The 25029-nt window shown below is 43.2% G+C and overlaps 1 protein-coding gene across 2 annotated transcripts in view; it reads right to left on the bottom strand.

The window, feature by feature from the left end:
- Positions 1 to 25029, bottom strand: part of LOC139795279 (protein eva-1 homolog C-like) — a 206074-nt gene that overhangs the window by 4450 nt on the left and 176595 nt on the right. The window contains exons 6-7 of one of the 2 annotated variants that reach the window (XM_071742064.1): positions 8532 to 8696; positions 4388 to 4561 (exon numbers count right to left, since the gene is read on the bottom strand). In XM_071742064.1, coding sequence (XP_071598165.1) covers positions 4388 to 4561; positions 8532 to 8696 — 339 coding nt within the window. The remainder of the gene's footprint in view (positions 1 to 4387; positions 4562 to 8531; positions 8697 to 25029) is intronic. The other variant, XM_071742066.1, reaches the window with a different exon arrangement.

Below are 25029 nucleotides of genomic sequence, written 5' to 3'. Positions count from 1 at the left end.
AAGATAATTTTGATACACATTGCTGTGTGCAAATATCCCCTTTAACACAGGGATTTTGACCAGTATAGCTTTTTCTTCCATTGCTGTGGATAAGAGCTCAGAGCTATGTTTTTCTCCCAAACTGCTAGCAGGATCAAGTTGCTGTCAATCTTTTTAGCTGGAATTACCTTTCCCCTTCCTGGTATTTCTCATCTGGACTGAAATCATTGATGAAAATGTCATTGATTCAAGACTGAATCTAATCCATGCAGACAAAAGATATATGCTCTTTATAACCCCCTATAGAAAAGCCACCATTTCCTAGGCACTCAAACTGGCCAAAAATTAGAAACACATTTTATTTTGTTTTTCCAACCAAACCAGAAGCAATTACAAAGCCTGCTTCCTGAGGGCTAACAATCTGCTGGGAGCATCAGCCCAGACTGCCATTAATTCCCCAGGAAATGCCCCAGGCCAAGGTTGTTATTGTTATTATAATAAATTGTTTCAATAAATAAGAAACAATCTAGGCATTAATGCTGCTGGCTGCCTGGGATGGCTTCATGCATTCATAAACCTCAGTGAGGAGGAAAATTTCAGAGGGCCCCAGTAAAAAGTTCAGCATCAAGCATGGCCAGACAAACAGTAGGAGCAATATCTTCTAGGGAATTTACAGTTAACCCCACAGGTTGCCAAAATCCCCTGGTAGAACAGAGGAAGCTCTCCAGGAGTCCCTTTATTAATAAGGCTCAGGCCAAGCAGTCTACAAGTTGAAATGATCTCCCCTGGGTTGTTTTTTGGAAGTCCCTTGTTAATAACTTGGCAGCAGAAATTTGCCTGTAGAAGAATAAAACAGGGATTTGTGGAGGTTTCCATCCATCTACTTCAGCCTGAATGCAACAAAAAAATTGGAATAAATCCTCTATCTAAAGGGAAGCACTGGAAATGCTCTGATACAGTCTAAATGTTTAGTATTTATATGATCACAAGGGATGATTCTGGTCTTGTTGGTAGACTATGACTGCAAAGACAGCCCCAGCTGTCACTGAGACTGGTTAAGTCTTCCCAAACACTCAGACAAAGTTTTGGAATAGGTCCATGACACATAACAGATCTGAAGTTTGCAGGCATAGATTGTGTATAATTAAACCCCTAATTCTATAAAGAAAATCAGCTTTAAAATTAAGGGTATTCCTGAGACTTTTGCTGGACTGAACTCTAAATAATATGTTTGATCAGCTGATAAATTCACTCCTCAGTGACATTGCTCACTCTTTCTTTTGTTTTCAAGGTTCTGTAAGCTGGGGTAAGACTAACCCCAAACTGGCTTTGGTACTCCTAACCATGATGAGAGCTGCAAATAAATTTGATGATGGAAACCAGCACTCCTGCAAAGTTCTGCTGTGCTGTGATTTTTCACTCCTCAATAGGAACATTCCCAACTTTTATATGGGAACATCAGTCAAAAAGATGGTGGAAATGAGCAGAAAGGCTTTTGCTAACATTGCCACTTTTCACACCCATGCTCTGTAAGTCTCCACATACGGCAGTGACTAAGCCTGCAGACTCTTCATCTGCAGCCCACCAAACCCATAATTTTGTGAAGATTAATGTGAACAGCTTTCAAGCATCTATTTTACCCATGGAATACCTAGTGCCCATAGCTTCTTTTTCCTGGAATGGGTCTGAGGGTATAAAACACATTCAGTCCCAAAAAACAAAACATCCATACATGTTTCCTCTGCCTAGAGGCAACTTTTTCTTACAAAGTCCTGTTTTAAGCCAACTCAACAGCACAGGGAAGCCCTGAATACAGAATTTTCAGACTGCAGAGTTTACCTTAGGCATGTTTTTCATGTTATGAAACAGAGAAGTTCTTGCACTACTGTTTCCCCTTGTGGTCCACCCCAGGTTGTGGTCAGGAGCAGAGGGAAAATGTGTGAGACAGAACCAGCCCTCCCTGGCCACCTGATGCTCTCCTGAGCTACTATAAGGGCTCCCCTGCAGATATCAACAGCTGCTGTGGCTTAAGACACCTTCAGGGTCCCAAACTCTGAGTTCAAAAATGTCCAACTGCCCTGCTGCCCCAAACCTGCAAAATGCAGGGGGGTGGCTTTGCAGTGCTCGAGTTTTTTTGCAGATATTGCTACACAGCCTGTCTTTGAACTCATAATCTAAAATCTCTCCACATTCATGTGTAACAAAATAAATCATGGCAAATCCATCCCCTCTGCTAAAAGCAGAGAGCTAAATTCCATGCAGCAGATAAAGATGGTTTAGGGCATCTGCTGTTTCAATCCGTGGGGCAGCCATCCATTACTTCTTAAAAATAGTAAACTGAAAATATCTGTCATTGAGCCTAAAAGTCATCTAGAAACCCTGGCTATGTTCAGTGAAAAAATATGAGCAACAAGTTCCTGAGCTCATCACTGGAAACTAAAACTGTGAGGTCTGTTTTACCTATTTGACATCCAGAGGGTGTGAACACATAGCAAGGAGACCACATCATGAGATTGCAAGCAAATTCCACAGCAACAAGACAGGTAAAGCCCTCCTTATTTATTATTTGTGCTATAGTAAAACCTAGAGGCTCCTGCCAAGACTGACACCTCGTGAAGGGGATGAATTGAGGCCTTGTGCCCTACAAAACAACTGCAGGGTCAAAGAGTTTTGCTGTGGTAAATGGAAGCAAAGTCCATGAGGCAGAGTCAGCAGCCCTGAATCCTAGCCCCAGCTGCCCCTGCAACCTTCTGCCCCCTGTTACTGCTCAGATGGGGAAAATAATATTAACAGCACTTTATTTTATAATAAGGTTGGGAATGCAGGCATTTTCATGTCAAAAAAATGGCAGCTGTAGGTAAGAGAGGGGAAAAGACTCCTTTGAAGTTTCCTTTTTTTAATTTTTCCTTAGAGAAACCCATGCAAGAAAAAATGTCCTACTCAGCTATCTTTTCTGAAGAGCACTTACTAACTCCACTTAAGCAGCCTGCTTTTTAAAAAAGTCAAAAAGATGGATTCTGATGCCACCATTGGATGTGTAGAAGGGGCAGAAATTTGGATTCACTGTTCATGGATCTTTAAGAAGGACCCTCCACTGAACAGTGCAGAACCACTCCTACTCTTGTACCCAGTGATGCCAAAATGCAAAGCCCAAGTTAGTTGTTTCAGATCCAAATGCTTATCTGCAGCATCATGGTGGTATCCCAGCAAGAGCAAGTGTATGGCACCAAGAATACATTAATATGTATGTTCATAGTTAATAATTCATAGTTAATGAATTAGCAAGACTGAATGGCACACAGACATGAAAAACCAGCTCACAGATATTGGACTTGGGGTCATACAGACCTCAGTGGTACAGAATAGCACAACTGCATCAGTGTTAGCAGACTGGCCACAGTACACAGGATTATTAACAGCACATAGTTAAAGAGCAGCACATTAATATTAATTAACAAGGTCATATTGCTTGGCTATAAGCATTGCAAGGCAATAAGCTTAAATACATTCATTTAAAAAATGGAGAACATTCCCATAAGAAAATGTGACCAAAGCTATCATGTCCTACCCCTGGGGGCTGGTTACAAAGAAATCAGGGGCCCTCTTGGGGAAAGCAGCCAAGACTGGCCTAAAATATGCCAAGTTAGTGTATCTGATGCTGTTCAGCCAATGTTCCTCCTTTATTTTGGGTTATTTCCTTACAGGTAGGTCTGTAAGCAATCCTTCCTGCAGACAAGGTACCTCACGAAGTTGTGGGATGGGAAACATTTGCTCTGTATCACCTGACTCTGTTGTAATTTTTGCTGTGAGTGGTATTGAACCCAAGCAACCATCAGGGCACACCATCTTTATTTCAGTTTTTAAAGTGAATCTTATTGGAAGACTGCTCCCGTGCTACTTGAAAGATACACGTGGGTGAAAGATAAACTGTGATCCAAGGAAATCTTACTCTAAACTGGATTTAAATATGCAATTAAGCAGATTCTCAAGTTACTTCATCTTCACACTTCTACTGAAGATAAGCCAAATTCTGCTAAGCAGGGCAATGATCTGAGTGCTGTTTGTTTTCCAAATTAAAGGACAACAAACTTGCCTCCCTAATAAGCCAGGCTTTGATCTCCAGGAAAATGGAGCATTAGGAATAATACCACATGTAAGATTAGATTGTATTTAACTTCAGATGAGAGTAAATCCAGGGGAAAGCAGAGCACAATAAACCCTGTTATATACTGTCTGCTAGAGCTGCCCTGGTCAGGTCTTCCAAGGGAGAATTTGCTGAGAGATGAATGAAAAACATAAACAGTTCAAAGAGGCAGATTTAGCCCTAGGTGACTGTGAAATGTAGGTTCAATTGAGGGTCTACAAAGAGTTTGTAAGAGCCCAGAGAGATGGCAGCCAGAAAACCTACCTGTGACAAATGCATATGCTGCTAGGATGTTGCTGAGCAGAGCCATCTCCGTGCTAACACCCACAGGCTCCATGCTGCTGTTGAGCACTGGTGGTTGTGTCTCATCCACAGGGAGCAGGAAGGGGGTGTTGTCCAGAGGGTAGAAGGTGGCTGATCTCCCTTTCTTCTTCTCTGCTTTGAAACAAAAAAGCAATGAAGAACGAGGCACGTGTCCCAGCCCTATCTTACCCAATCTCTACCAGGTCAGCATCTGCATTCAGATGGAGCTGCTCGACAGAAAGTCACTTCCACCTTTTCTGGGGCCACTAAACTTTCTGAGGTAGCTTCAGCTGAGCATATACCTTGCGTGCATCCAGGCAGCATCTTCTCTCCCCCATCTCCTGCTCTTTCATGTCACCACTTAGACACACCCACCTGGGCTACAGCAAATATATCATCAGGTTTCTCTTCTCTTATGTAAATCAAAGGAGCCTTTATCAACAGTAGGCTCAGCTAAGCTTGTAATAAGGAATGGAAAACACAGGCAGAGCCAGCAACCCTCTGCTGGTGTCTCACTGTAGGGATCCATCCACACCTGGCAAACAGACCTGCTTTCTCTCCAGCCTTCTTGGGGAAGGGCAGCCCTGAGTTTATTACTTCCTTCAGAAGCCTGCTCATATTGTGTTTCACCCAGACACCATTTCCCCTTTGGAGAGGTGAGTGAGCATGGGTTAATGATTTGATTTTATTTGTTGAAGACTGGAGCTAAGGAGTCAGCTAATTCCAGGAGGCTCAAAGAGACCCTTTCAGACCTTATCAGTTTGCAGCTGAGTGCTCCCTGCACCTTGATCTGCCCGCAGACACCCCCACCAGGCACGGAACACTGATTGTTCTTAACACTCCAGAAAGTCACTGCCCAGGAACCAGCTCCATCATCCATGTGATTGTTTAACTGTAGATATCACAGTTTTTCAGGTTCCTATCCCTGGGTGTCTGCTTCAAGCAAGAAACACACCATAAAAATCACAGCCTTGCAGCTGGTTTCCACTGATCCGCAGGAAAAAAATTCAGGAAGCTGCCAGGTCCCTCTCCATCAATGCCACCAGCAAGCAAAGGCACCCTTACAGCAGCCACGATGTGAGCTGATCCATATTCCCAGGCTGTCTGATCTCTCCCTGCAAACCCAGTAGCCTGAGATGTGGTGTTCAGCTTCCCACTGTGTGTGCCAAGAGGAAGCTCAGCCCTGGGAAGCAGTAATAGAAACTGAGGGGTGTCAAAGAGAACAGGTAATACTGGATGGAAAGGGCCTGAATGCATGAACGTGCAGGCAGTGATTCCAAATCCTCTTCTGCCTGGGAGGAGAAGCATTGGGGATGGATGTCCTGGCCTTGCTGGAAGGGATGAGCCCCAAGGTTGTATCTCTGCCACTGAATAGCTACATGGTGTTGGGAAAGCCACATGTTATAAGCTACTAAGGTGTTAATGACTGGCCCTGAAGCCAAGGTTTCATAAATGGGTGCCTGAGTGGCAGATCCAAAAGGGAAAAATATCTCCAGAACCTCTTGCTTTAGGAGAATGGAGATCACTAAAGATCTGTTGTGCAAATGGAAGCACCAGGGTCCAGGTGCACAGAGGGTCCAGGACACATTCAGCAGAAACTAACACCAAAGCCTTGGAAAATCTTTTATTTTAAATGTAGGCACCAACGTACCCTCTAATCTTTCCTTTATTCTCCCTGTTTGGTAAATCTGTCTGTACAAGTGGCTGGATTTTTCTCTGCCACTCTCACTGCAAAGAAGCCAGTGGAAACAGGGAGAATTATTCATTTTTAAAAACTGAACTAAAAAAACTGGATACTTCAGAGTATCCCAAGTAGCACTATGCATCTAAACTGAGCCAACTGAATCCTGCTATCAGCTGACAGATCCTAGAGAGTCATTCAGCTCTCCCCATGGCAGACACTTAAATCTTGATATATCTGCTCATACACAGACATCTAAGCCTGGAGTCAGGAGGACGTCCACAGAGAGATGGCAGGTCTGAGAATGGATGTAGGGGAAGCTCTCTCCCTTCCAGGGCAGCATCTAGAATCCAGGTGAACATCTCAAGTGACACATTTATATGGGGGTAACTGAGTCCTGACTGAGATACCCACAATCCTGAGTCTGGCTCTGAACTTGTTAATCTAAAATCTCTTTGCAGTCAATGAAAAGCAAGGGCACCACCAGAACATAATCTCATCTATTGCACTACTATATATATCATCAAAAATAGGATTGCTGAGTTAGGTAGATCCAGGTTCCTGCTATGTCTTTGAGCCTTTTCTGCAACTCCTCATTCAAGTCCATTTAATGTAGCTGGACTGCAGCTGCCCAGAGCTGGCAGGATGTCAACCCAGGGCCTCTGTGCCTTGTTCTCTGACTTTTCCAGTTCTGGATTAGTGACAACCGACCTACCCCTCACTGTCAATACATTCATGGCATCTCAAAAGATTTGAGGTTTAAATTATATTGTAGTGGGGTCTTCCCAGTGCACATGCTAGATCAAGGAGAAATGGCTCAGGTGGACAACACTGCTGTGGAATATCAGGTAACTCTTGTAAACCATGAGGTGCAATGATGGTGTGTTTAGGAGAGAGAGCAAGGCAAAACTCCTCTCATGTGAGATTTAAAAATAATTTTTTTTTTTTTTTTTTTAACTTCTGACTTGTCCAAAGAACAGATGCTATCAAACACGTTTTTAAATGAATACCCTTCTGTATACACTGTAGCTGGGGGAAGAGCACCACAAAACCACAGAACTGGTTTTGTCATCTGCAGGATTGTACAAGCACAGACAGGAAAAACAGAAAATGACTGGAGTTATGCAGGAGGGAAAAAACAAACATGGTTTCACAAGGGCCATGTGTTGCTACCCTGTGTGGTTCCTGGGTCTGTCATTCATTCCAGCATCATACTAAAAGACATCCCCTTTCCTCCTTGCTAGCTTTGGGGACCTTGTCTATACCAAATCAGCTCATCTGCTGCTGGTTTTCACTTCATCACACTTTCTGAGCTGTTCCCAGTCACTTGAGTGCTTTCCATGTGACTTTACACCATGGTCAAGGAAAATTTTTCTAGCAATAAATCTGGCCAACAATGCAGCTGAAGCATAGGAGAGGTTACTCATGATGCCAGGCTGGCTTTAGCAATAGTTTTAATAAAAAAAATGAAACAGGGGATTATATAAAGGTCCAAAATTTTCCTTTTTCTATTTTTGAGACATTCTTTGAGCTTTAACTTCAAAATTACATCTGTGTTTGAAGTGTAGTGTGGGTTTTAACAATTAAGGAATAAACAATGAAAACTAAACAAAAAGTGTCATTTGTAGAAGTGAAACGTTTAGATGAGTGAAAATGAGTGAGGTTTTTCTCCCTTAAAAACATCATCAGGATCACAAAATTTATTTTGAGTTGACCCAAAATTAATTTTCTTGCCATTTTTTCAGTAAGGCCTCCAAACTGACAAATCCATTATTGCCAGCTCTTTAATTATCTGTGGATTAATTATCCAAGGTGTGGATTAGCTTTCCCAAGACTGTAGACAGAGACAAGGTTGACCTGCCCATACCCACCCCAGAGCTGAATCTCTAGGGGCAGATTAGGAATTTCAGAACCAATGTCAGACCCCATCTCCTGTGTGGGATGCAAAGCCACCCACTAACCCAATACATGATCAGTTGTGCTTTTCCTTTATCCAGGTGCCATCCCTTCCTCCTCCTCACCTATCCCTACAAATAGCTAAGATTTTACTCCATTCACATCTCTTCACTTGGCGTTTTATGCAAATAGCATCAGAGTTCAAAGCTCAGCTGGGAACTCCTCTGTCTCCTGCAAGGCAGATCTACTGTCTCAGTCCTGTTTTTTTTAATTTGCCACTGTATTAGAAAAGTCTACAAAGTATTTCTGTGGTGAGCTTTAACACTCATGGCCATGTCAGCTATTCCAGGAGAGCCAGTGTGAGTCTCACTGTTCACTTTAGTCCATCACTGGTTACAGTTTGAAGCTTCTCCTTCTGACTGTGGCACGGATGGAGTTGGGGAGTAACATAGAAAGCCAGATGAGGGGAGATAGTAGGGAATAGTTACCACAATACAGTCAGACCAAGATTGCAAAAGTCACAGCTACCTGGGAGAGCACGGCCTATGTTGGAAGGGAAGACATCAGAATGGAAGACGCCGTCCCCTATCACATTGGGATCAAACACTCTTGGCTGCAGAGGAAAACGTGGCTTCTGAAATCCTTGGTAGCTGGTTGGTCTTGGCTGTGTTTCATGCAGAAGTTTCCTGGGAACTGAAAGAGAGGAGTGAGAAGAGCAGAGTTGTCAGAGTGAAGTGTTCCAGCTGGTCAGAAGGAGAATTATCACATTACACCCTGGGCTCACAGGGTGAATCACAGCATCTGCAGAGCAAAGAGACCCTCATTTCATTGCTGGGATGGACACCCTCCAAATGCCAGCACAGAGACAGCCAGTGAATGAGAAAATGCTGGAAACCATAAAAAGATTAAGATATTGTTTATTTACAGTTAAGCTTTGACACTACATCAAGGGTCAGATTCAGGCAGTTTATTTAGACACCAGATTAGAAATTGCAATGCCCAGTAAATCAGGCTTTAGCCTCAGCCCTAAGCTTCAGAGTCCCCCAGATAGACAACTCTGCTCTTACCAGGACAGGGGGTGGGACAGGATGCCCCATATCAGGTATGTCTGAATCTCTGCCTCTCTCAAGCCAACGAGCTGCTGGCTCAGGACTGCCCATCAGAAGTTTCTGCCCATTATGATCTTATAAAATGAGCTTATGGATGATGTTGTTTGTGTGAAACCATAAAGCTTAGAGTAAGAAAACCCACCTGTAAGAAACCCTCCTCCCCCACTGAGATCTAAAATACAGATTCTCAGTTGGGTTGGGAAAGACCCATTTTCTATTCCCACCATCCTGGGAAAGGCAGTGAAGACTCAGCTAATCCCCACTGCTCCCCATTGCATTAGCAATGAATAGGAGGTAGGTCAACAAGTGACTGTTCTGCCAGGACATCTATGGGCTCTTCTTTGGACCAAAGCATGCCTGAATTTTTCCTCCTTGATGTTGCAAGGCCAGCTCTTCAGCCATACATCCAGGTAAAGGAATCAAAGTCCATGTAGCTACTTCACTGTACACCCACTGGAAGTGAATCCCCACAGTAATTCTCTAATTAATTTTGTGGGGACCAAGCAGACTGACATTTATGGAGACAAACCAGTTCTCAGCCTCAGCCTTAGGTAATTTTGGAGGAAACTGCTTTTCCATGCAAAGAGAAAAAACACATAAACAGACTGTCCATCTCAGAAAGGAGAGGAACAGAGTGGTGAAAGACAAAAGAAAGAAATTAACATTTCCAGAGAAGAAAGATATAACATAGCCAACATATACATGAAAGCACCATTTTGTCCCTGAAGACAACCAAGACTTTCATGGTTGACACTGACTGCCAAGAATTAGACACAAGTTCATTAGACCCACAGAAACCTCAGGAGAACCTCTCTGGATGCTCAGGTCTCCTTTCTCCAGTCTTTGCCTCCTCCTGCCTCAGTTTCCCCACTGCTCCATTGCTGATCCTACTATCTCCCATCTCCAGTCTTCACAGGGGCACAAAGAAGCATAATTAAAAATGCAAAGCACTTTGAAATCCTTGGCACAATCATGAAGCAGAACTTGGAAAGAGTGCAGCCCTGGAAAAGAAAGGAAATTCCTGCCTGCCCCCTGCAGCAAAGCAGCTGCCAAGCTGGAGCAGGAGATTTAATCACGCCCATTAAATTTGCCTGCATAACTACAAATGTTACTGGTGGGGGAAGTGATCCAACCACCTTGTTTACCTTGTGTTCCACTCACTGTCTTTGCTGCAGCAAAGAGAATTGTAACTATATTTACTGACTGACCTCCTATATCAGGCTGCCAAGGTATCAGCACTGAAGTTCTGGCATTATTAGTAGAGTCAAGCTAGGTCAGGAAACAGACATCAAAACCCCACAGCTTCTGAATATCAAAGAGCTGGCACAGCAGTTTCTAGTGAAACCTGAATTGGCAAATGTCCTCTGATGGGAAAGCAGCAAAAGAAACACATCCCCTATTAGGAACTAGATAGAAATGAGGGGGGACACATCTGCCAAAGAAATGCCAGAAAGTCTGGGGAGGAGATGGGCAGAACAGAGATTATCCACTAAACCACACAGTCAGGGAGAATTGCAAAGGGACCCCATATTCAGTAGGCATAGGGCTCAGTACTCTCCAAAAATAAAAACCATTTCTGCTGCATCTCAGTCCAAGATATTTAAGGCTGAAAGATATTTAAAAGACACGAGTCAGTTTTCCCTTATACACTTTTTATCTGCATCCTAGATTCGGGCTTTTCTTTCCTATTTCAGACTGGCTGTTTTTCATAAGCATTTTACCTCCAAGCATTCATGGGCATCTCTGGAGCAGAACACAGCCTGGGTGGACCTGCATCTTTCATTGAAAAGGTGACACCACCAGCTGCCTAAACATTTGAGTCAAATGAGGGGAAAAAACATCATATTTTCCTAAGCACACACAGGGAATAGAGCTATGGCTTTCCAACCTCAGCATCTGTGCCACCACCACCATCAATGCTACCTACAGAACCAGGAGAGGAGTCAGGGTAAAGCAAAACATCACTAAATCAGTCAACAGCATCCCAAGAAAGAGTGGGGATGGAGAATTCTTCAGAGGGAATCATTCACTGAGCCTGTCACAGCCCCTTTATGAGGAGGGTAGTGCTGTTATCCTTTTGGGATAGCTGAGGAAATAAGATGACTACCAAGTAGGCATTTGGTGCCTAAAAATGCAGGTGGTTATGAAGAGAGATTCCCAAAAGCAGCCATGTGCTCCACATCTCCGATTAGAGTGCACTTTAGTTCTTTAAAAAATCCTAAGAGGTGCTTGTCTTTATTTCAGCAATTAAACCCCTTCAAAGCTCTGGAAGGAACTTAGAGCAACACAGGATGTCTAGAGCACACAAACCTCTAGTGCTTTTCCATTTCAAGGGACCATTATTCTCTCTGGACTCCATAAACATCTTGAGGACATTTTGCCAGGAAGAGCTTATCTTTTACAAAGAGTAAATAGAGTGATAGCATGCAGCAGTTCTGTTCTTTTCCTGGTTCATATGATGCTAAACTACACAGCTTAGATAGTTTGATTTACAAAGACAGTAAAATGGAAAGGTTTTCTCAGATACAAAACACCCCACAATTTCCAGTTAGCTCCTGTGGAGCAGCCAACTCCTCAAGAAAGATTCAACATATGGTTCCTTTGAAATACCTTCCTTAAGTTCTCTGGAGAGGAGTGCATCTGACACAAAGTATGGCATGAACTGAAGCAAGATTTCAAGAAAGGTTATTTATGATTAAAACTATCAGAAAAAATGTACCTGGGATTTTAGTCTTATCTCAGCATTGAGCACAGAAATCCTGGCAGGGAAGGGCTGGCACTTGGCCTACTCCATTCAATCAAGAGGAGAAGTTAAAGCAACTCAGTCAGCAGATGAAGTGATGTATCTGCCCAGAGAAGTTGTGGCTGCCTTATCCCTGAAAGTGTTCAAGGCCTGGTTGGATAGGGCTTTGAGTAACCTGGTCTATGGGAGGTGTCTCTGCCTATAGCAGGGGACTGGAACTAGATGATTTTTAAGGTTATTTTCAAACCAAACCATTCTGTGGTTCTGTGATATACGTGGACAAGGGAGGAAGAAATAGGACCTTCAATAAAAGCCTTAATGCAGCTTAACACAGTCAGGAGCCCTGCAGCCTAAAATGCATATGTTGAATGAGCTGGGATCATCTGGGAGAGAGAAGATGAATTGGTCTGAGACCTCTGGGGGCCTTTGGCCTCTCAAAGGGTAGCACAATCAGCATTGAGATGTGGGTAATTATTCCATTGATTAAATTCTCTGGTAACATGGACTGGGCAGCCAAGCAGAGCAAACTGAGGTGTAACTTTCAGGATTCCCAACCATGCTCATCCACCCACCCCAGGGTTCAGCTTGGGCATCACCCCCAGGACTCCACATGAGCCAAGACTCCATCTGGAGAGCAAAGTATCACCAAGCTGTGACATGGTAGAGGTGCCTGCAGAAGGCAGTTCTAGGTTATAAACCCACAAGGGAGCTCTTGGATCAGCAGGTCCTCTCTGCCATCACAAGCTTTCAAGTCTTTATGTAACCCCTCTGTGTCTACAAGCAGCTCCCACTGCTCATCTGAATCACCAACACGCTGGCAATAATTTATCCCAGTTCCCAACACAAGACCTTCATTACCCATTTGCAAGGAATTAATGGTATCCCTCCCCTGGCACTGCCTGCCAGCTTCCCCCCTGTGGGAACAGGAGCAAAGGAAAATCAAAGCTGGAGTGTGTTCTCTCTGGCAGAACAGACCCCTCCGATTCTGGTACAAGGCATCAGCAGGACAGTGTGAAAAGGCACATGCTGGTGCTGCTGACAGTGTCCTTGTTTGTACTTGGGGGAGACTCCTTCTGCTGGGATTTTCACACAAGCACCCTCTTGTGTGGCCAGAAAACTGAGGGCTGATGAAAAGAAGAAGTTACTGTGCCTACAAGCAGCAAAATTCTGAATTACAGTGTTAAGAGACAGAAAAGGCCAGCTAATACCTCTCCTCTATTCATCAAAATCATTTGTTGTGTTTTCTACTATTCTGATCTATCTAGTTTTAAGCATTCTAGTCCTGTAGGCTCAGCAAATTGCCAGAAGAGATTATTTTGCAGAGGAATATCACCCTTTATGAGGAAATCTTTTCTAATAGGCTGCTGTTTCAATTTAATATGTATTTTCAATATTATTCCTCTAATCAAAACATTTGACTGCTATAGCCCCCAGATTCTACAGATGGGGAATTGTTTCAGGGACAGAGGTTTGAAAGTGTTTAAATATCCAAACAGCTTGCCCAGTCCAGAGGGAGTCTGTGCCAAAGCAGGGAAACAAACTCAGGCTCCCTATATTTCCACCTTGCACTCAAACCATCCCTTCTCTTTATAAATTTGATCATTTGGTGCTTCCTGGTGCTTGCTCAGTCCTAAACACCCTTGAAGATTTCCACTCCCAGGACCCAATCATCCTCTGACCTCCTTCACTCTATAGACAAATCAGTCAGCTGGAGGGGAGATCAATGAAAGCTGAGTTTGAAAAACACACATCCAGGGGGTCTGCCATTCTCCAGCCCCTGGCTGTGTATCCCCCTGTGCAATTCCAGCCCATAAAGTTTACTCTGAAACTCAGTGGGATTAAAGCAGACTTGCAGACCTTCAGCAAAACCTCCTGTGAATGCTGGAAGCAGAGTACAATTTGAACAAAACATCACTCCCTTACTGTTGAAAATTACAACCCAGCCTTTTATCTGGGCAGGTTGGGGCCAGGAACTGCTGATGCTCAAAGTGCTTTTTAAACAAACAAAAAATCCTCCTGCGAGTAAACACCCAATATAAACTACTGCAGGTTTTAGAGGTAGCAGCTCTGAAGGATCTTTGTTTGAGACTTGAAAATTCACAGCATCCATCCAGAAATGGGATCGTTCCTGTTTCTGAATGATTACAACAAAGCAAATCCTTAGCATACATGTACTGTATATGCTTCTCAGATTGCAGAATTAAAGTGGTTTATGTGGTGTAAAACCTATATTTACTTATCTGTCATCAATATCTATTAAAATAATGAATTTTGGCTATGTCAGATGACATAATACCATAAAATAATCACAGAGCAAGAAGAGAAAGTCACATATGCAAGAGAACTCTACACCTGGTGGCAACAGTAACACCACTGTGTGGCTAGAAACATGGGGGTGGAAGATGCTAATTTTATTTTTAAAAGTAAATAGAAGCACAGCCTACCTGTTTGGCTTTTTCCCAAGGGTCTCATACATGGCTGAGGAGCAAGCTGAAGCCTTTTTCATCTGCCTGTCCCCCCTTCTAGCTCAATGCTGGATGTGCCCCTTTCAAATGACTAAAGCCTTGTTTGCATCACATAGCAAGAGGTTTTGCCTCTTCTCATGATCAAACATCCAGAGCCTACCCTCAGTTCCTGCCCTGCCACCAGGAATTCCTCCCTCATTTGAGCTTCTTCAGTCAGATATAGGTATAATCACTTGATAGGTGACCATCAGATTCTGCAGCTCTCAAATGTCTCCATGAGCAGCTACATGGCTTGGGCATCCCCATGTAAAAGTCACTAGATACCAGTCCTATGTCTTGGGTGCAAAGCAGTATCACACCTCTGGGCATCCTATATTTAGAGTAAAAGCACACTGCAGTTTACACCAGAAGCATAAAGTGGCCCAGGAATCAGCAGGAGATGTGAAGGGACTTTGGGGAAGAGAAAATCAGTCTGCAAGCTGGGATTTAATCAACAGGCTACCATGCAAAATCTTTACTCTCACAAATCCTGGAGGTATTTTAAAGACACAGAGGTACAGTACTTCAGGATGTGTTTTACTGGTGGACTTGGCAGTGCTGGGTTAAAAGTTGGGCTTGATGATCTTAAAGGTCTTTTCCAACCAAAAGGATTCTATGTTTCTAAAAACAAACCAGCAGAAGTCCAACGAACACAAGTAGTCAAGACCTCTGTTTGTTGTTCCCTTCAGTCATTTTATAAAGGGAATTTTTTCACCACCAATCCTGAAACTGAATGCAAAACCCAAGAGGGGGTTACTCAGCCTGCTGCAGGCATGTTTTCTGTGCACAGTGGTTCCAAGGCCCCGATAAAAGGAAGTGACTCATGCCAGTTGCAGAAGCTCCACTTCCAAGCACCACACAGAATTCAAGCAAGACTGTCTGGGAAAAGAGCTCATTCATTCCCAAAGCCACCTACACTTCCCCAAGCCCACAGCCTGCACCAAGGCCCTCCTTCCCTAACCCCTCCCTTCAGAAGCTGCCTGAAGGAGAAATCTGTCTTTTCTGCTGCTGATTTTTAGGCTGGTGGGAAAGGGTGTAAGCTGGGATGCCAGACACAACTCATACAAACTTCAGGAGGACTCTGCCAAGACTACTCCTGAGGCAGCCCGGATGCTTTGCCCTTTACTGCATCTTCTGACAGCAGCTAACCCCAGCAAGGTTGTGCAATAAAATTGTAAATATAGCACAGACAACCTCTTATCTTGTTTGGTCTCCACAGAAAAGGAGATGTTCATCCTTTTCCCACGGAGCTGCAATCAAAGAAGTGATTTCAGAAGTGGAAGCTTTTCGAGTTCAGAAGCAGAGCCCAGGCAATAAAAATAAAATAAAAATCAGCTCTTTCTCACTGGTCCCCCCAGTGAAATCTCTGACAGGGAAATGGCTCTGTGATGGGAAGTGCTTTAGGAGATGAAGGTAATGATGGTGCAGCTCCAAATGAGACAGACACAAACATTGCTCCCTACCCACCCCAGGCCCTCTTGCACAGGTCTGCAGAACACCTCTTGCTGCTTTCTCCTGTCCTGTCTCCTCCTGGCTCCTATTTCTGCCTGTCCAAAAATGGAATAATCTTATCATTGCACCACATTATATCACCTAATCTGGTCACTCAACCCATGCATGCCCTGTAGGTACCTAATAAAGAAGTCCTCCTTAAATAAGCTCCATTCCTAAGCTCCCTGTATCATCAACAGTGGAAGGTGGGTGCCTTCAAAAGCCTCCAGGGGAGATTCTGTCTACTTAAATTTAAGAGCCTAATTAGGCATAGTTAATGAATCACAATGTTACCTTTGGATTTATTCTCCTGAGTGTATCTGAGTTGAAATCTTACAAACTGCTTCACATCTTTTCCTCAGATATTTTTCTTCTATCTTGAACTTTTCAAATCAGGATTTGAAGCTACAAACACCTTAATTTCTATCTAATGACTGCATGTGCTTGATCTCTCCACAGGCAGTTTTCCTCCTGCTTTTATAACCATGGAAGTCAGTTGTTCTTCTTTCATCATCTTAAATGTAATAACAGAATATGAAGCATCTATTGCCAGCAACTCATAAATCTTCTGCTTGATGTGGCTTTTGGTCTCCAAGGGCACAGTGGAAAGCATCACGTGCACTGATCTGCTCCCTTCATGTTCTATTTGGGAAGAAAAATGGATCAAAAGAAAGAAAGCCTTGTAAGAGATACTGGCAAATACGAAGAGTTACTTTCATCTGCTAGATTTCTGCCTGCTCCCAAAGTCAATAGAGTTCTGCATTTTTACAAGATTATGCATCTTTAGGAGGATGAGGCTCGAGCTGAGGCTTGTCCAAATTCCAGCATGTTCAGCTACACCCCCCATGGGACCTTCTGCCAGCAGGAGCTGCAGGACCTCTCTAGCAGTCCAGCTGGATCTGAACTTCACCAGGTCCAGAGACCAGGACAGTGGCTTTATCCACTGGAGCAGCAGCAGTGTATTTGAGGGAACTGGGATGGGTCTGATTCAAACCATTAGTAACTCTTCCAGGTGCTACTGCTAGAAGCTTGGGCAACTACTATCAGCAAGTTTGTTACAGGAATAGAAACCTGATTCAGCACTCACATGTGGAGTGAGTTAAACCCTGCTGAATTAAGCAGCCTTCCCATTATTTACATGCTGAGCTGACCATTCAACAGTGTAGCCTCAATTCCAGGAAAAGCAGCAGGCAGACAGAGAAAAAAAAACAAGTAATAACTACCAGAGACTGACAGCACTTGGGAGAACCTGCCAGTGTCCCAGACGAGGAATGTTGCAGCAGGAGAGTCCAAGAGTCAATTTTGGGTTTCCTTTTTTTGTACTACACAAGGGTGTCTGAATCTGAGACTTTGGCCATTTATCAATGAAGAGGAAGACCCAATGCAGAGCATGGCACAAAAAGGAAAATTAATTTAATAAGGAAGTCAGTCTCATTCTTCCAGCCTTTCCCATTCCCCCTCTTTGGACTCCATCTATCCCATACTTACATTGGTACTTTGCAAACCAGCACACTCACATATGGATTCCTTGGACATTATAGAGGGTACTAGTTTGTTGGTCTTCTCAGAGGAGATTTTTATTACAAATTGTAAGTATGTACAATGCTCTAAGTATAACCATGACATTTTGGATCAAAGCAGAGTAACACTGAATTTCAGATTTTGACAAAATTCCTTTTTTTCTCATATATTCAGTCATTTTAATCAAACATTTAACAGCATTAAATTCACTTCACTATTTTAAATTACTTCACACTTCACTATTTTAAATTACTTTTATAGGACAGGACTGCTGTCCTTGCCTTTTTTTAGTCCACAGAGCTGGGCAAAAAGTCTTTGGAGCATCTTATCTATTTTTCAGGAAAGTATGTAACACAACACATGGCTCCCAGGAAGATGCTGATGGAGAAGTAAGCATTGTGTGTTCAAGTGTGGCTGATCAGGAGGCCAGGGCACTGCTCATGCAAAGAAATGCTCACATTCCCACAAGGGAAGAGAGTCTCTGTGCTCAGGATGCCAACACATATCCAAGTGCTTGCAGCCCTGCTATTTACCAGGAATCAGCTGAGTTACAGTGACTGATTCTGTAAAACTTGTGGCAAAAGTTCCTCTCTTAATTCCAGTGGAAGGAACACAAGCACAGCCAGGGAAGGAGGTGCTTGGGAGTCTTTCCTATGACATCCCTGAATGTAGTGGCTAGGTGAGTATTATTTATGACTGTGAGACACTTAATGATAACCAGGGCAAGGATATCCAAGATAAAGGAAGGAGAAAGGTACGGAGTAGAGGGCCAGAGGCCCTGAAACACTCTGGAGCTGATGGGAAGCCATGACATCTGCACCAGGGACAGAAGAGGGATGGCAGGGAAGCAGGAAATGGAAAGGAAGGTACCAGGGAATGTAAGAACATCCACAGCTACACTACACTGCCCAAATATTTGAATAAAGAGGAAGAAGTCTTATGCTTCAGCATCTTAGCCAACAACTAGCTTGATACAAACCAACCATTATATTCCAAGAGTTAGGAATATAATTTCTCCTCTGACATTACTGACCAAGACAGAGATTTAAGGGATTTTCTATGACCACCTCTGAAGCAGTGTCACTCTTCCTATAGTACACACACCACTGGAGACCTGTAAGGCATCAGAAAAGTGATTCAGAAAAAAAAATATTCAAAGAAAAACCAAAACCAGCATATCTCTGACTGTTCCTCCACATTTTGCCTCAGTGCTGGCAGGCACAGCCAGAAGATGCTTCTCATCTGCTCTCCTTGCTTAATTAAAAATGTTTGCAATTACAGCAGTAAAACCGTGCTCTGTCAAAAAATATTTTCTTTTTATCTAAGTGCTACTTATCCAACAGTGCATGCTAGATCTTTATCAGTTCATCAGCTTTTTCTCTTGGCAATCAAACAGCAGAGGAGGAGACAAGGGAACAGAATTTTTTTTTTTCAAAAAGATAGCATTGCCTTGACAGCACTGGTTGAGGAATGCCATCAGAAAGTAGCTGATAACTTCTGCCATTCAAGGCAGTGACTTTGTCTGGTGATTGTTGACCTCGTGTGGCAATTCCCAGGATCCCATGAGATGACCAAAATGGAAACCCTGCACAAGGTAATGTTATCAATAGCATTGGAACAAAGAATAGGAGTGAACACAACCTTGTAAGGCAGCTACAGTGCTAAATACCCATTAGTTATATACAGATAGATGCAGATTGATGGCTACTGAACAAAAATACAAATTAGTTGGAGATCCATATCTTGATGTGGGGTTCATTGGCTCCTGTTGTTCAGCACTTGGCTTATACAAGAAGCTAGGCTATAATAAACTTGAAAGCCAAAGATCTATTTTCAGCCATTTCAACATAAATCCTTCACTTCACTTAGTCAAAACCTAGGAGACATCCTCCTTTGGGGCTGAGACTTCCTGAGCTCAGTGGAAAGTTTGAGGAAAAGCCCTATAGATGTTTTTAAATTATGAGTGAATTAAACCTCCCCTGTGTTTTTTTTAAGAAGTACATTTAGCTGGCAGCACCTCTCTAACACACAGCATCAGCCTTAAATTGTTTGGCTTGCAAATTTCTTTGCATGGTTTATGTATTTATTTTTTTTTCTGGTAGGAAAAACACCCAGCATGCATCATCTTGCTTCCATGCATATCCTGAGGGAGCAGTAAAGGTTGTGAGCTCCAGTGTTCCTGCAATTGCTCCTGGGAGTAAGTGCCAGGTTTGTGGAACAGCAAATTACAGTCGCTTTCCTGATGCCACATAAAAGCAGACACACACCATGGAAAACAATGCCAGGGCATGGCTTTAACCCAGCCAGGATGTTGCTGAGCACCTCCTCTGCACTCTTACAAAATCTGCCCTGCAGCTACTTCCACCAGCAGTCTGGGAGCACTGGAAAAAACTGTGGGAAAAGGCGGTGTTGGATGCTTGTGGCAGCTTCACAGTACCTAATAATGATGGGTTGTTTTTTTTTTAAGAGAAGACAAGGTTTTTAAAGCTAAAGGTTTGTTTCTATTAGGCTTCACAAAACATTCAGCAAGGCCATTATTTTGTGTGCAATAGCCTGTTTTTTTCCACCCTTTGCAGGGTTTCATTTCAGAGTTATTTAGATGAATGTCCCTATCTCAAAGGATACCTGGATTCACACCACTAATTGAAGGCACTTCACTGGGATGGGAGGTGGCTAATTCCTCCTTTCATTGATTATACAGGTAAGATGACTAATCTTTAAGCTTAACCATTTCAGTTAAATACCTGTATTAGTGCCAGAAAGGCTTTGCAAGACTTAGCTGCAAGCATGCAAGTTACATATTTATACATAAATATACGTGTGTGTGTAGGACATTGCTGCACAGAAGATTTATCTCATTTCTTGCAATGGTAATGAGGCTAAAAAATGGGGCTGAACTCAATCCTACCCACCATTTAGTGCAGAAATTATTCCAGGACTAACTGGAACTCTGTTGAAACCTCTCCAACAGACTAGCAGGTCTCTGACACATCCCAGTTACTCATAATACTTGATTCACTGGAAAATATCAACCATGTTTCCACCCCAGCCAAGTACCAGGGCAGTCATTCTGGGAAGGTCAGCAACACTCCCTTCCTTGTGGCCTTTGCCAAGGATGCCCCAGGTTCTGCCCCTTTGGGTAGCAGGGCCTGTCAGCTGCCATCTCTCCTACCTCCTTGTCAAAAAGACTGAATTCAATCCATTAAAAAGTGTAAATGGAAACACATCTTAATCTGCCACATGGAACTCACTTCATGCTGTAGCACCTCTAGTTTTAGGCTTCCTTTCTGGGATTTAAAAAAAATAAACAAAATTAAGACTTGAACACATACCTTTGCTGCTAGTAACTTGAACCCAGTGTAAATCCTTTGCCTGGCATGTATTTAATTTCAGTTGCCACTTCTTTCAAGTGGAATATAATGCTCTATATTGCTGTGTTTGGTCCTTCTACTGGATACCTTGAGCCCACCAGTCCTGGTATCTTACAATCTGGTGAAAGGATTAATCCAACACAAAGAGGATGCACTGGATCTTTCAAGTAAATGTTGGACAAACCAAATGTCAGGAAGGATGGTTTAAAAGACCCTGTAAACAGCAAAGAAACCAGTACAGTCCCTCAAAGTATTTCTGTCCCCTGTTGGGATGAGTGCCATCTCTGTAAAGACACAGGCTGAAGAATTTTGCTCAGCTCACAAATAAGAGTGCAAAGGAAAATGAATCCTCATCAATGCAACTGCACAGGATAAAATCTACCTCACAACCTCACTGGATTATGGTGACAAGATGTTATTAATTGCACTTTCAATAACCATCCACATTACTTAAAATCTGAAGTAATCCCCCTTAATTACCTTCACTCTAATAACCACATGGGATCAGAACAGTTAGAGGAGAAAAATAGTTGTTAACTTGTTGACTGCCAGATGCAAACTGCTGATAGGAGATATACCAGATATTAAAGTATTAAAACTGACCTCAGCCTGGCAAGAGAGGGCTGTGATTCATGCCCATGACTCCTGGGCATAGTGGGTGTACAAACAAAGAATTCAACTAAGATCAAAGCATTAGAGCTGCAGTGGAATAAGGCAGGAGATTAATCTTTTGTTTACTCACTGGTAAACCTCTTTACTAACTTTCTCCCAGTTCAGCAGGACCTTCACCAAGACCAGTGTAAAAACCTGTTAGATCTCTACCTTGTTTACACCTCTACCATCCCGTTAAATTTATTGTGAGAGGGTGAGAACTGGCCCACTGTCCTGCTTAGTCAGTGCTTTCCATATTTGAGCTGCTTCAGGCTTGGCCCTGTGAAAAATAAAGAACCTATCTGAAAAATTTGTGTTAAAAGAAAAAAAAAAAACCATGCATGAAAGCCATTTTCTTCACTCTTGAAGCAAATAATTCACTTTCAATTATGTCCCAGGTAGTGGAAAGTCTAAGTCAAATTAAGTTCAAAGTAGGGCTCATTGTGAAAGAGAACACTCTAATAAAAAAAACAAAACAAACAGTATGTAGAAGAAACACCATCTTTGTGTTTAACAACAGTCAGTGCAAAGAGGTCCATGCACAATTTCCCACGAGTAATACAGGCTTTGTAGGCACAGATTTGCAGCCAAGTTTCACAGAGCTGGAATTCAAAACCTATCATCAGTTCAGTCTCCACATAGCTGGCTTATAAAAGGAATTAAGTGGCTACAACATTATTCAAGCTCAGGCATCTAATGAAACATATGAGTGGTAACTCACTAAATGCCACCTATAAACAGCTTGCCAGCCTCTTTTGAGGGGAATCACAGCAGTTTGCAGAGTAGGATCTTGTGCCAGTCCTCAGACAGCTTGTACCCTGTAAATCTGTCACCAGACTGAAAGGACAGAGGTGGGACAAATGGTCAGACTGTCTTCTCCTGGTCCTGGAGCCTGAGCCCCAGCCTGCCCACTGCCCTGCAGGCCAGGCAGGGGGTGAAGTGGTTGGTGATGGTTGCTGTGCACAGAGGCAATGTCTGCCCTCTGAGTTTGTGTTTCCACTGCATCTGCAGAGGCAGAAAGGACTCTTCTTCCTGAGAAGGGGTCTGATGTCATCTGAGGATGTTTTGTTTTGTTTACCTTCTTCTGAAAGGTCAGAGTCTAAATGTACAATATCCACAGCTACCATCTGCAGGCGCCAGGCACCTGGCCATAGAGGAAGAGGGAGGCTGGGATCTGGAAGGGAACAAACATGTAAGAGGGATGACTGTACCCTCTTCAGCAGACCCTGAATTCAAAAGGTACCTGAAGTGATGAGGAAACCCAGGAAGGGAAACATGTGTGGTCCTTATGGTGTTCTGTTTAGACCTGTAAAGATTTTGTGATAGATAAAAGAAAGATCATCTGATCTTTGGAACCATTACGAAGACAAAATTAGCCTCAACTCTTACATGTCCTGGAAGAAGTAAACTGTGGTTGCTGTGATGCAAGGAAATTAAATACACCATTCACCTGGTACAGCCTAACAACCTTGGTGCCACTGAATGCTCTCTTACCACTCATACCAGAGTGGCCCCATCCAAAACACCTGCTGAGAACAGTGTGTGGTCCACGCCAACTTCTAAGCCGTGTCAGGACCATGCAACACCAAACATGGTTTCTGCAAGAGTTCCATTGAATTTCAGTGTCAGGAGCTCCAGGTCTTTAGAGCTATTTTTTTCACCAATTCAGACATACTCAGTGAAGTCCAGAGGTCAAATGAAGAAGACTAAACAGCTGTAAAACTTGGGAGGTCATCACTGCTCCTTGAGGCTCTAAGCATCTAGGACATGAAACCACAGGTCTGTAGTGGCAAAACAACCCTGGGACCCCAGGACCTGGGGATGTGTCAGGCCAAGAAAATGCTGGCTCTCTGCCTGTCCACATCAAAGGAAGCTGGGATGTCACCCAGACAGAGGGTCATGGCACATATTCATCTCAGAGCTGTTCTCATGGATGTTATCAGCTATGTGTTATATGAAGGGACAGCCCTTCAGAAACACTGAATGCTGAAATGCTCCACAAGAAAAGAAGAGAGTTGAAAAAACCCACCTGCCCTCCCCTGAACTGTTCTGAAATGCATGTCCCAGCCATGCCTGTAACACAACCCCCCTGATTTATACAGAGGGACCTGCATGAGGTGAGGCTGAGGGAGCTGGGGGTGTTCAGTCTGGAGAAGAGGAGGCTCAGAGGAGATCTCATCACTCTCTACAACTCCCTGAAAGGAGGTTGGAGACAGGGGGGGGTTGGCCTCTTTTCCCAGGCAACTCTCAGCAAGACAAGAGGGCACATGGGGGAGGTTTGAACATTAGAAAGAATTTCTTTATGGAGAGGGTGATCAGACATTGGAATGGGCTGCCCAGGGAAGTAGTGGATTCTCCATCCCCGGAGATATTTAAAAAGAGACAGGATGTGGCACTCAGTGCCATGGGCTGGGAACTGCAGTGGGAGTGGATCAAGGGTTGGACTTGATGATCTCTGAGGTCCCTTCCAACCCAGCCAATTCTATGATTCTATGATCTGTGCTGCACCGTCCCCAGCACTGAAGCAGGACGTGTCCCTTTGACTTCTCAGAGCTACAGCACTCAGCCTGCACCAAGAATTGAAAGAGGCTGAACTCAGCCAGCCCAAGCCAAACACTTATCAAGCTTCTTTGCTAGCACAGAGCAGGGCTGCTGCTGCCCAGACCATGAAGGAAACATATTACCAGGTCTTTTCCTAATGCTTTTCCTTTCCCTTTAAACTCGAAGCACAAAAAAGGTTGTGTTAGAAAGTCCAACAGGCTCAGATGATTGCAAGAGAGTATTAGGCTGGGCACCTCATCCATCAAAGAGACCAGAGAGGTTTAAGGGAGAGATGGTGAGATAAAATGGTCTCCTGGGTCAAATTCAAGCTATAAATGTTGCTCCTTTTTTATGTGAAAGGGAAGTCTTTGACTTTTAATCTTTCCATATTTTAATTAAATAATGTAAATGACAGAAAGCTAAAAGTAGATGATAGATGCAAAGCTAACCTCCCCCATGTTCTTGAGTTCCTAAGATTTCTCTCTTAAATACCATTAAAACCACTGTAAAATTACAGTGGAACTTACTCATAAGCCTTGCTTGTATCAATCATTTTATTTAATGAGCTTTACAGAGACTGATTCCCATCAGTGCTTTTCTCCAGTCCTGGCTCTGCTAGAACCAACTGCAGAGATAAAAGATAACTTCTGATGTGGAAACTCTCACCCCCATCCATTCCCAGCTAGGCAAGGCTTTAGAGCCACATTTGTACACAATTAATCATTATAGCATTTTTGTAAAAAATGTGGTGGTATAGTCTGATATCAAAAATCCTTTTCCCTCTTAATTTCACTGACAAAAAAAAAAAAAAAAGTTGAGTTTGTGATGGAGCTCCATCAGACCAATACCTCCAGCTGTTTAAAGAAGAGCATCTCTTGCAGATGTTTTGAATTTATTTTCTTGTTCTTCTATTGGTATTTCTCAGGATTTTTCCAGCAAGGAAGCCCTTGATTGCACTACCAGAAAAACCAACAGAAGAAACAGTCCTAGAGAATGAAGTCCACATCAGCACTGAGTATGTTGAGCCAGTCACTCACAGAAGGGATGAGCTGTACCGCCTCACTCCCACTAAAAAGACCAAGAGCCAGAGATTTA

This window comes from Heliangelus exortis, chromosome 3 (assembly GCF_036169615.1).
Source record: "Heliangelus exortis chromosome 3, bHelExo1.hap1, whole genome shotgun sequence".
Taxonomy (NCBI): Eukaryota; Metazoa; Chordata; class Aves; order Apodiformes; family Trochilidae; genus Heliangelus; species Heliangelus exortis.
Note: the sequence above shows the minus strand (reverse complement) of the source record. Positions and strands in the feature narration are given on the sequence as shown.